The sequence below is a fragment of the Mizuhopecten yessoensis genome, unplaced genomic scaffold (genome assembly GCF_002113885.1).
Source record: "Mizuhopecten yessoensis strain PY_sf001 unplaced genomic scaffold, ASM211388v2 scaffold2137, whole genome shotgun sequence".
Lineage (NCBI taxonomy): Eukaryota > Metazoa > Mollusca > Bivalvia > Pectinida > Pectinidae > Mizuhopecten > Mizuhopecten yessoensis.
Genome location: NW_018404396.1, coordinates 178,147 through 191,372, shown reverse-complemented (window position 1 = coordinate 191,372; position 13,226 = coordinate 178,147). Strand labels below are relative to the sequence as shown.

Here is a 13,226-nt window from a genome sequence, read left to right as displayed (position 1 = left end):
AAGTGTTTAACACGTTTTTACCCTTGTTACCTCGAAAGTAGGTCAAGGTTATATATATGAGGAAAGTTTAAATCACTCTCTCTGATCAAGGTACCAACTGGCTAAGTATCAGTACTCTTGGCCTCCTGGTTATTCTAAATATGTTTAAAGATTTTAGCTTGGTGTTCTTTAATGTAGGTCATGGTCATTTATTTTAGGAAAGTTTATAGCACTTCATGCCAGGTACCTACTTGCCAAGTATTAATACTCTTGGCCTCCTGGTTATTCAGAAGAAGTTGCTTAAAGGTTTTACACATTTGACACCTGTGACCTTGAAAGTAGGTCAAGGTAATTTATTTGAGGACAGTTTATAGCACTCTGTCCCAGGTACAATGTACCTACTGGCCAAATATCATAGCTCTAGAACTTGAGTTCTTAAGAAGTCATTAAAAAAAAGTTGACTTTGTGCTAGGTGTGGTAAAAGGGCCATCAAAACATCTGTTATCTTTTCTTTATACAATTCTTGTCTAATTTTCACACCATTGTACATATTTTTATATCTATTTTTCATTTTATGTCAATATTCCATTTTCCTATTTGTATATGTGAAATTCTGACTTGCATCAAAAATAGGAAATTTTATGTTACAATTTAGTGGCTATTTTTGCTTTATACACCAAAAAAATCAAACTACTTGATCAGGATCATTTCCTTTATCAGAATTGAATCAACAACACAACACCATACATATTCTCATCAAATGATTTTAATGATTGAGGGTCACTTGAAAAATTGTGTGAAGTCGGGAGATTAATCCATCGTCCTAATTGGCATCACACAATATACTTATCTACTCAAATTTAGAATTGCATTAAATATCCCATTTTAAAGCTATGTACTTTATGTACATGTAACAAAATTAGTGATAAATTTTATTACATACCTTCAAATGTGTAGACATCATTTTTTTCACAATCGGCTTTAACGGTGAATACAAAATACATTGCTTTTGTAAAATTATCTTCAATTATATACACCTACAGAATCTGTCTCCCTGGTTAATTCATGTCCATGTTACTTTGTATAAAAGTCGATATTGTTATTATACACTGCATGACTTTGATACCATCATATCATGCCATAACATGATACCAGTCAATACCCGGGTCATTACGACAGCTTCAATCACACCCAGGTAATCACAATTGCTTCAACACCCTGGTTAATTATTACCCAGGGTTTTCACAAATGTACCAGCACCACTGTTTCTATACAGGTCAATGGGGAAACTTTGTTGGTGTTGTCAATTCTGCCTCAATAACCATTATTGTGGTTGAGATATTTTGTCAAAATCTGGACTGCTTCAATACCCAAACCTGTCATTGAGATGTGTTTTGCCATCTCCTGATTGGTCTACAAAGAAAATATAAAATCATCAATATACAAATGATCAGATATCACAGGGACAGGATCCCAATAGTCACTAAACCTAGTTAATCATATAATAACTAAAGCAAATTATTATAAACAAAATCTAGACGATTAATCTAACTTAATATAAACATAACTTTACCATAGTTAATTTCAACATGATAATTATATATGCTTTACAGTATAAATAATCTTGACTTCTCATGATTTTTTTTTGTGATGTATTGTGACTAAATATACACATAGATATATACATTAATGGTCAGCTCTCTTCAAAATTAAATACAAAAAAAATACACCTTGCTAGGTGTAACAATTACAATAAAACCTCAAAATATCAAATGCCCCTCGTTTTATTTGCCACCTTGCTTACTGCCAACCAATGCCCCTTATTTTAGTTGCCACTTTGCTAACAAATTTCAAAGTCCCTTATTGTTTTTTTTCCATAAAAAATCTTGTGTATTTTCCCCATAATTAGTGAATTTACTGCCAAATCTCTTTATAATGCCATTGTTTCTCTGGCCAAGTTGTGGCAGTATAACAAGGTGCTACTGTACTGTTAATGTAGAGGTAAGGTACATACTTGATGGTGGCATCCACACAGCATAGTCTGGGTCTGTGCTGTCATATGTTGTTGCTGTCAAATCAGGGTCAGGTTTTCTCTTCTTACTTTTTTTCTAAATGTAAAACAACATAATTTAAGTAACTGTTCATCAACACATTAAACATACCTATCAAAGTTATTTAAATTCTGTAGGTAAATGCAAAGGCCAGTTTATGCTTCTATAGGACTCCAATAAGGTAATAGTTGCCACCAGCAACCTCTTGACCCTACCTTTAAAGTTTAAGATTTGAAAAGAGTGTTCAGTGAGTATTAATGATTAAATGAAAATTTGGATAGCATGAAATAAAACAATATCACTTAACATCAATTTAGTATAAAAGGAAGTATGTGCACTCACATGTAAGGTAAGTAAAATATGTAAGATATTTGTTTTTGTTGAACCTAGCATAGATATAAACACACATGATGAATCCATGAAATTTATTTCTCATTTCTCTACAATGAAAATGATTCTACCTTTTTTAAGAAACAAAAGAATTTTTGTCATAATCCATACAATATAATCTAAAGTTATGCAGTCAAATGCTCTTCACCTATTGGTCAATCAAACCGCTTTGAAATGAGATACCAGGAAATAAGTATAGATATATGCTTACATCTGTTGTTTCTGCCTTGCGTTGTCTCTTCGTTTGTACTGCCTGCTGATCAACTTTCTCTTCTTCTTCTGTCACTTGTGAAAATTCACTGATAACATCTACAGTTTCTACTTTATCCCCTTTCTGAGTGAGTACACTTTCACACACTGAGCCTCCAGCACTCTCTGGTACCTCATCAGGGAACACAGCCCTGTGCTGTGTGGGGTTTGACACAGGGGGTCTGGGTGACTCCTTTAACTCACTTGACTTAGTGGCAGTCTTTATCACAGGTTTTGCAGCACTGATTTCTCGTTTACCAACAGAGACTGGGGTTTTCACATCAGATTTATCTTTTTGACTAATATTTTCTTCCTCCTCCTCCTCCTCCTCCTCTTCTTCTTCCTCTTCCACCTCTGTCATTTTGTTGTTGTCAAAACTCAAAGGAATGTTCTGTGTAAGGAGGTAATAAAGCAAGTAATTTATCATTTTCAGTAATTAAGTTCCATTCTTTACCTGTAAGTAGAATTGATGTCCAGAATAAATTTGAGGTGAAAGTATCTTTAAATTAAAATGTATTATTCTAAATCATTGTTTCTCTGGGATTATCAAATTTTAACTTACCACAGGTGCTGTAGGCTTTTTAGTGGCTTTTTGTAAACTTTTTAATTTCCCAAAAGCAGGAAGTCCTTTCACATCAGCTTTCTTGATCGTAGAGGGATCTGGTCTATCAAAAATCAAACGAAAAACAGTTAAAAAGAATCATGCATTTAACAATTTTATTTGTAATTTTGAAAAATATCACTATTGAGAAGTAAAACTACCCTTTAAATTAGTCCAATACAAATCTAAATTTCATTACTGAGAGACATTATAACATATTGGTAACTTTGTCTGTTATGACAAACTTCGTAGTATTACTGTGTACCCCACCTCTCTAGTGAACAGCATGCTGGTGATCTCAACAAAATTTCTCAAGCTATACCTTGTTTTACTTAATGGGATTGGGATCACACATAAGTGACTCCCTGCCCCACTCCCACAAACCCACACCCTGTCTACCTATTCCTGGAATAGCCCTTAAAAACATCATTTCAATTAGGTCCTGTGCGTTACCTTTTCAGCTCAGGTAACGCGGCCGGTTTAGCGATGTTGACAAGTTTACGTGTTTTCTGTTCCTCCTGTTTCAGCTCCATAAGACGACGTTTCATCTTCATCTTGGTCTTCGTGTCCATCATTCCGGCTTTTATGGCAGACATGTATGCATCGAGGGCATCCACCTCACCCTCATTTGCCGCTGCAGCTGCATCTGTAAGGAACAACTTATTTTTCAGATCAATGGAACAAGACTTTTGTTATAACCCCCTAAGGAGAGAGTTTTTCTACATTACTGAAATCAGGATTACACATAGTCCATCTTGTACCACTATATGTATACCATGCAACATGAAGAGAATGAGAAACTATTTCCTGTTACTGTTTTTGTTCAATGTGAACAAAGCAGTCCTATGCCGTGCAACAATATTTTGAAAGGAAACTACTGGAAAAGGTTTCTCTTGAGCTTAAATGCAGCAGGACAGTCAATACTCAGGAATCCATAACAGGTTCATTAAAGAAAACAGAACTGCAGTATCTCACTGCATGATAGTATGAGGTAACTACGTATACTGTCGGGGCTTCTAAAGAAGCAGGTGCTTCTTCCTGTGTGAGGTAACTATGTATACTGTCGGGGCTTCTAAACAAGCAGGTGCTTCTTCCTGTGTGAGGTAACTACGTATACTGTCGGGGCTTCTAAACAAGCAGGTGCTTCTTCCTGTGTGAGGTAACTACGTATACTGTCGGGGCTTCTAAACAAGCAGGTGCTTCTTCCTGTGTGAGGTAACTACGTATACTGTCGGGGCTTCTAAACAAGCAGGTGCTTCTTCCTGTGTGAGGTAACTACGTATACTGTCGGGGCTTCTAAACAAGCAGGTGCTTCTTCCTGTGTGAGGTAACTACGTATACTGTCGGGGCTTCTAAACAAGCAGGTGCTTCTTCCTGTGTGAGGTAACTACGTATACTGTCGGGGCTTCTAAACAAGCAGGTGCTTCTTCCTGTGTGAGGTAACTACGTATACTGTCGGGGCTTCTAAACAAGCAGGTGCTTCTTCCTGTGTGAGGTAACTACGTATACTGTCGGGGCTTCTAAACAAGCAGGTGCTTCTTCCTGTGTGAGGTAACTACGTATACTGTCGGGGCTTCTAAACAAGCAGGTGCTTCTTCCTGTGTGAGGTAACTACGTATACTGTCGGGGCTTCTAAACAAGCAGGTGCTTCTTCCTGTGTGAGGTAACTACGTATACTGTCGGGGCTTCTAAACAAGCAGGTGCTTCTTCCTGTGTGAGGTAACTACGTATACTGTCGGGGCTTCTAAACAAGCAGGTGCTTCTTCCTGTGTGAGGTAACTACGTATACTGTCGGGGCTTCTAAACAAGCAGGTGCTTCTTCCTGTGTGAGGTAACTACGTATACTGTCGGGGCTTCTAAACAAGCAGGTGCTTCTTCCTGTGTGAGGTAACTACGTATACTGTCGGGGCTTCTAAACAAGCAGGTGCTTCTTCCTGTGTGAGGTAACTACGTATACTGTCGGGGCTTCTAAACAAGCAGGTGCTTCTTCCTGTGTGAGGTAACTACGTATACTGTCGGGGCTTCTAAACAAGCAGGTGCTTCTTCCTGTGTGAGGTAACTACGTATACTGTCGGGGCTTCTAAACAAGCAGGTGCTTCTTCCTGTGTGAGGTAACTACGTATACTGTCGGGGCTTCTAAACAAGCAGGTGCTTCTTCCTGTGTGAGGTAACTACGTATACTGTCGGGGCTTCTAAACAAGCAGGTGCTTCTTCCTGTGTGAGGTAACTACGTATACTGTCGGGGCTTCTAAACAAGCAGGTGCTTCTTCCTGTGTGAGGTAACTACGTATACTGTCGGGGCTTCTAAACAAGCAGGTGCTTCTTCCTGTGTGAGGTAACTACGTATACTGTCGGGGCTTCTAAACAAGCAGGTGCTTCTTCCTGTGTGAGGTAACTACGTATACTGTCGGGGCTTCTAAACAAGCAGGTGCTTCTTCCTGTGTGAGGTAACTACGTATACTGTCGGGGCTTCTAAACAAGCAGGTGCTTCTTCCTGTGTGAGGTAACTACGTATACTGTCGGGGCTTCTAAACAAGCAGGTGCTTCTTCCTGTGTGAGGTAACTACGTATACTGTCGGGGCTTCTAAACAAGCAGGTGCTTCTTCCTGTGTGAGGTAACTACGTATACTGTCGGGGCTTCTAAACAAGCAGGTGCTTCTTCCTGTATGAGGTAACTATGTATACTGTCGGGGCTTCTAAACAAGCAGGTGCTTCTTCCTGTGTGAGGTAACTATGTATACTGTCGGGGCTTCTAAACAAGCAGGTGCTTCTTCCTGTGTGAGGTAACTACGTATACTGTCGGGGCTTCTAAACAAGCAGGTGCTTCTTCCTGTGTGAGGTAACTACGTATACTGTCGGGGCTTCTAAACAAGCAGGTGCTTCTTCCTGTGTGAGGTAACTACGTATACTGTCGGGGCTTCTAAACAAGCAGGTGCTTCTTCCTGTGCATTTTTGCTTTAAAGTAGACATTTAAGAAATAAAATAAAATTGATTTGCTGCACAAATTACAACATTTGAAACCTTCACTTTATCTATCCTGTTTATTTTTTTTTTCTACATCATGTATACTTCTATGTCCCTTTAACTTGTTTATCCATTTTTAGTGTTTGGTTCTATGTTGCCTTTGTTGAGTGGACAGGACGACACTTTACCTGCTTTTGCCTTTTCCAGTTTTGCCTCTATTTCTTTTATTTCTAGAAGGATGTTTTGATGTTTTTCCATCTGTAAATACACTACTAAATATAAGTACATCATACAATATTTAATTACACATCTAAAACAAACCTTTTGATATATTATTAACATGTTTTAAGGAAATTATTAAGACAAAATACAAAAATATTTAGAAAATGAAATCATACACTGGAATTGCATGTTGTAACAATCTATCCATGTACACTTTTATCAGATTTATTTTACACTCGATCATTTTCATATTCAAAAACATAAAACACCAAATTCTTTTTAACACAGAATAGATTGACCATTTTTACTTTCTTTCCATGAACTATTAAGATATCTAACTGTACATGAATTTGTTGATATTTGTCTGATAACATAACACTAGTACTTGATGAAATTCAATATAAGTGAATTATGTATCAGATAAGTATCTAGAAGTTTAAGACATAAAACAACACAGCCAAGAATGATTCACAAAATAAAATTACACTGGCTAATGGCAACACTGACAGCATTAGAAAGCCTACATACATATGTTCTTTAAATTCAAAGGTTTATAGTATTAGATAATGAAAATCTAGCATAACTGCCATTTCCAGTTGTACAGAATTGGCCAGGAGAGTGCACGTGCTGCTACATACCAGTGTGTTGTAAGTCTGTGCTGCTTCTCCACTCTTGCCTGCCTTGTCCATTCTCTGTTTCCGTTTCTTCTCTATATCTCCTGTCCGGTCGAGATATATATCCTCGTCACTATCATAGAAGTCATCATCAGCCCAATTCTTCTTTTTCTTCTTTCTACTTTCTGTGATGTAAATGAATCTAACATCAGGAACAAATACAATGTATATAGTGATGTGATATCTGAAACCAAACATTTGTTTCATATTCATGTAGTTTGAATTTTATTAAAGAAGATACCTTAAACGTTTTTGCAAAAGTATTGTATCTGCAAACATTTTTAACATTCCAAGTCAAGCAACAGAACATGGACTTTATGAGATTTCATTCTGTCCACTTTTGTCCACGAGATCTTGTTAGCACTACACTGAGACCAACTATCTAGAAATTGTCGAAGCAAATAGGCTTTACTTTATAATCAGGGTCGTTTTGTTATTTTACAGATTAAATGTCTGTAAGAAATTTAAGAAAACATAATTTTGTTAAGTTAAATAAACTGTCACAGATTAATATCTATATAATTTATTAATTAAATATACAATACAAGCATTTATCATAATATCATTTACATCAGGATAATAAAAGCTAGGAAAACATTTTAAACAACATATCACAATATGTATCATGATAAGACTACCTGGTACAATGTATAACCATATCAATATTAATTACAATAAATTTTATCGTGATACCAAAAACTAATAAGTCCTGGTAGAACATGTTTTCAAAAAATAAGGCTTCTCCAGAACATGTGGTATCACTAAGAGGATATCCAGCTTACCGTGTTTAGACGCCCTAAGCAGTCCCTGCTTGTCCAGGATTCTGCAGGCCTCCAATGCACATTGCACCACAGCATCCCTCTTCTTACCCGACACAACTGCCTCAGCAACCATAGGCTCTCCTGATGCTGTGTCCACTGGCAACCTGAGGTCACATGGAATAGTTTCTAATGACATTAATAAATAAATGTCAGTCATTATTCCACAACCTTCATACGGCAAAGTTATCATACATGTACATACAGAATAGGCTTGTCCTCATCCAGTAATTAACAAATTACAACATATTCCATGCAGATATTGTGTCAAGGTATACAGGATACGCCTGTTGTACACACTTCTTTTCACAACTTACAAACAGAAGTTGATCCTGGTTCCAAAATGACAAACAAATATCTTCTTGTTACTCGACTTATATATACTTGTTCCCAACAAACATTCTCCCCATGGCTTACATGTATACATTCTAATACACAGGTTTAAATCCCTGTTCCACATCTAACATGCAGACCTATACAGTACCTAACCTTATACTCTGGGACACAACATATTGGTCTGATTAGACAGTATGACTTAATAAACAGGTGATATTAGGTAGTCTTCATTAAAATGTGATTACAGAAATATATAGGAATAGACAGGATGTTGGAATACTCAGATGTCATATTTGACAGGTTTCACTGTATGCGTGTTAGTTCCATGTCACTTACTCCACTGTACACTTGTATTTTCCCCGTCCAGCATCCACTACTTCATATTCAGGCTCTTCACAACCTGTAAAACCAATGTAAACCCATTGTAAATCCAATATAAACCCTACTTAAAACCTATAACTCCATGTGAACCCTATGTAAATCTGAAGTAAACTTAATAGTGGTATTAACACTAAGAAGACCTAATGTAAACCTATGTAAGCCTGGTGTTAACCCAAAGTTAACCCAATTAAAAACCACTGTAAATCCAATATAAATCTAATACTAGACTTTTCATAGAATATTGAAATACAAAATTGTATTCTACATGGTTTATGATGCACAGACTTGATTACATTCCCTTACTAGAATTTTTTTTTCCTTTTCATGATTTATTGAAGATTTAAAGAATGATAGAGTCTGACCTTGTTAGTATTATATAGCTAGTTGTTGTCACCTGTATACAAAGTTACAGGTAGAAAACTACATTTAGTGTTCTAGACATTTTCAAAGGATGTTGTTTACACTTCTACAAATATTACTCTGTAAAGTTGAGTGAATACAAACAATTAATATGTTATATCTATACAACTTCTAGCCATAATTATATGTTTTAGTCACTTTAAAACTATGCTGGTACATATGTACAGATAATTATTACACAAAGATCGTTTACCTTCTCGGTCGAAGTATCCTTTTAGAGCTTTCTTTGGATCGTTAATGTAGAGAGCTTCACTTTCTGGAGTAAGGACATTCAGGGCCTGTTGCATTGCACTTTCTCCTTTGTCTTCCTCCTCATCTTCCTCCGCAGCATCATCACCTGTTACGCATGTATAATCTGATCATTATCATGTTGAAAATCGTTTTGGAAAATGAGTCTTGGCTGAATTGATGAAATCATTTGTCCATAAATGATGGTTGAATGGATAGACAAATTGTATGTGTTATGAACTGCAAGAAGTAATGAAGATATATTCTGAAAAAGAGGCCCCAGGGCCTTGAATTTCTTACTATTTTGAAAATGAGGTTGAAATCTGTCTAGTTATTTGAGAATGACCCCATAAATGTTAGCCACCTTTATTTATAGAACTTTTGATCCCCTGGGGTAAGGATATTACGACTATATATTTTAGTTAAACCTGGCTAGTTGTTTGGGAAGAGATGTTGTTCAAATCAAATCTTTGCATTCTTCTGCCTCTTTTGATCCTGCCCTCAGCCCCAAGGAGTCAGCCTCTTATCTGTATAATTTAAATTTATCTATCCCCAGGGGCTAAACACGACACAAATATAATTTGGTTTAAATCTACCAAGTAGTTTGAAAGACGAAGCAATTAACAGCAAATCGGCCAATTTTACACCTTTTAACTGACCCCTAATGATCATTAGCCCCCAATTTAAAGAGTCTGCTCAATTATTTGTATACCTTTGTATCCCTATGGGCTAAAGCATGCTATCACTACAGTTTGGTTGAAAACTGCCAGTAGATTCAGCCCCTTTAATTTGTATTTATAATTCTCATGCTCTAAGGATGCATGCTCCAAACTTCCATTGAATTCTGCCCTTTAGTTTGGGAGAAATGTAGTTTAATCCAATAGTTGAGAGGTGACAAACGATCAACAAACCACCACCTCAAAGGGTTTACAAGAATGAAGAATATGGATCACTCAAGATACATATAATACAATGTATACACTGTATATAAAAACATTACCAATTCCCCAAGAGCATCCTCTAGCTGCTTCAATTCTTTTCATTTCTTCTAGTTTCTGTTCCTCTGCAGCTATCTCTGCTTGGCGTAGTATCTCTGCTTCTCGCTTCTGTCTCTCATACTGTTCCTTCATCTCTGCAGGTGTCAAGTCAGACTCTTCTTCTGTGTCTTCATCTGGGCCCTACAGGAGCAAAGCATCCCATTGTAATGTTAACGTTATGTACAACAAATTACCAAAACCTACTAGAACACTGATCACATGTCAGGTCTGGCCCCACCATGCCCAGAATGTGAACTCACACTGCATACATGTAAAGTAATAACCTATAAATCCTAGATTAGATTATGCTCCCACTGTATGAGAAATTCCAATATACCCCGGTAAACAACAAAATACATGGGACCTAATAAATAACAAACTGGCAATTTAAAGTGTTGTAGCAGAAATGGACTGGGTTGATCGTGGGCGACCAGGTAGCTCAATTGATATAGCGTCCGTCTAGCTAGGGTTCAGAGATTCCCGGGTTGGAACCCCGGTCTGGCCGTGCACCTTTTCCTCTTGTTACAGTGGTGCCTGTGATCAACCCTTGTTTCAAGCATTTGGTGTATGCTTGGCAATTTCAAGGGGATATATATATATACCCGAACTTTTGTTGTAAATAGTTGTGTCTTCGGGGTCGAAGATTTAGAAAAAGGAGGGAAGGATGTAGTGGAACTGAACAGGTATGTACGTAGCTCAATTAGAAAAAGGAGGGAGGGATGTAGTGGAACTGAACAGGTATGTACGTAGCTCAATTGGTAGAGCGTACATGTGACATCCTATTTATATCTTTTGGTATGTTTTAAGAAATTATTCTGGAATGAAATTTATATACAAGTGTAACTTACTGCAGTGAAAAATAACATTACTTATAATTGAAAGATTTTGTTATTTTTTTCTTAATAGGAACATGTGAGTTCCATGGATTCCTATCGATTGCATAGCCCAATATTTTTCAAAGAAAATAAGCTATAAGGCAATGAGCTTTCAAAGTTTTCTTTTAAAATGTAACATTAAAAATTGACTTAACTTAACCCAATATATAAGTGTCTTACTTTTGTGAACCATTTTTAACCATGATCAGAAATAGGTCATATTTGATAAACAAGGAAAAAAAGCCACAAAATTATCTCCCTTTTTAAGCTTGGTAATAATTTCAAGATAAGACCATAATAAGCAGCAAAAGAATGATAATTCATAATTACTAAGAAATTTGATATCAAAACTTTGATAAACTATATTGATTTTATTCTGGCTTTAAATAATCTAATAAACTTTGGCCAATTTGACATGAAAATGGGTTCCAGGTTGTTTCGCCCGAAATTCTGTTCGCCCTAGGTTGTTTCGCGATAGGTTGTTTCGCCCTAAAACAGAAATATTAGGACGAAATATTGTATGGTATTGTCTTTCAATTTTAGTAGTTTTAAGTCACAAATTAAGTCTTCTTAGTCTTCCATATCATTAAAATCAATTTCATAGAAAAAATGTGTTTGTCTTATTTTTAAGCGAATGTGACAAACGGCAGCTGTGACAAGCTGACTACGCTCTCACATACTCTACATGAAATATAGCGAAACAACCTGTTACCCCGAAAATGTAAGGTATGAAATTCATATACGTACTTGTAAAATATGAATGCGGGTACTTCCTCCAAACTTGACCATGTGTCCAACCCGTATTCTGTAGTATTTATTTGGGTAAGTCTTGTGCTTGTTTATCCATGTCCCATGGGTGCTGTCAAGGTCGTACAGGTACCATCCCCTCTCCTGTCCTTCTATTGGATTCTTACAATATTGTATGACAGCATGGTACCTTGACAGTGAAGGGTGCTCCATAGTAACATCACAGCTAGGCAGTCTACCAAACACATAATATGGCTTCTCTAGGTTGAAAGTGGACACAATTGTGCCATTCTTTAGGACATCAAATGAATACTTATCTTCAGGCAGGCCACTCCAACTAGGCTCTTTATAAGGAATTACCACCTGTGTTTGCTTGAGTTGTTCTGCAGGAGAAAGTGTAGAATTCTTTGCCGTGTCTTGACTGCTTGTCTTTACCAGATTTATATTGGGTTTAATATCTACTTCTACACTAACATTTTGGTCTCCTAAAACTGCTCCATTTGATTCTGTAGAAGGTTTACCAAATGAATCTTCGTCTTTTTGCTTAAGGTCACATTCATTATTATCATTATCATTATTATCAACTGACGTTGATTCAACTTTTAATTTTCCGGATGTTTTCGTACCCGTTTTCGTGGTGTCGTGTTTAGGAGAAACTGCCGGTAATCCTGGCATTTTAAAAGAATCTGGAGTGGATTTAGGTGACTTAAATAGTATTTTGAACTCTACTTTTGTATCTGGATTAATCATTTTCTCGTCCAGTTTGGTTGTTTCGCTTTGACTTGTGTGGTCAATTCGCTCCAGTTTGTTTTTGTCCGCCATGCTGTAAGGTGTACTTCCGGTTCACCGAGGTCAAACGTGATCCTAATATTACAGCCCGAGATAGTAGGAAAGCCGGTGGATAAAGTACCTTTTTTTTTTATTAAACTATATATGAATCGAGGGAGGGTTATAATAATAATAATACTATTTATTCAGGTAAAAGGCAAATAATACACTTCTATCACATTTTGCAGATTGGACATAAATATATATATTATCACAGAATGAGATCTTCTTTATAAGTTATTTATGCCATAAGACTAGAAGTCAGTCAGGTGTTAAAACTGGATTGGATTAGATTGATTTAGGCCTTTACCTGGGATGACCCATAAAGCGTCATTTGGCTTAATTCCTATGGGGTCCCTTATATTAGATCTAAATAAATCAATTCAATTCATAAAATAGTTACATAATTATATAGTATATATTGAT

General features: G+C 36.6%; 1 protein-coding gene across 1 annotated transcript; it reads right to left on the bottom strand.

The window, feature by feature from the left end:
- Positions 1–729: 729 nt before the first annotated feature.
- On the bottom strand, positions 730–12,814 carry LOC110445251 (kanadaptin-like). Its single transcript, XM_021489753.1, has 12 exons — positions 11,973–12,814; positions 10,314–10,491; positions 9,279–9,422; positions 8,621–8,684; positions 7,913–8,055; positions 7,095–7,255; positions 6,423–6,492; positions 3,724–3,916; positions 3,232–3,334; positions 2,632–3,060; positions 1,994–2,087; positions 730–1,392 (listed from the first exon to the last, which is right to left on the bottom strand). Exons 1-12 carry the CDS (start codon positions 12,792–12,794, stop codon positions 1,343–1,345), a joined length of 2,451 nt encoding a protein of 816 aa, XP_021345428.1. The 5' UTR covers positions 12,795–12,814; the 3' UTR covers positions 730–1,342.
- Between the last annotated feature and the right edge of the window lie 412 nt (positions 12,815–13,226).

Coding starts and splice junctions, on each gene's coding strand:
- LOC110445251 (XM_021489753.1), bottom strand. CDS start 12,794: ATGGCGGACAAAAACAAACTGGAGCGAATTGACCACACAAGTCAAAGC. Junction 7,256..7,912: donor GCTTAGGGCGTCTAAACACG/GTAAGCTGGATA, acceptor TTTACATCACAG/AAAGTAGAAAGAAGAAAAAG. Junction 3,917..6,422: donor ACTGGAAAAGGCAAAAGCAG/GTAAAGTGTCGT, acceptor TGTTCCTTACAG/ATGCAGCTGCAGCGGCAAAT.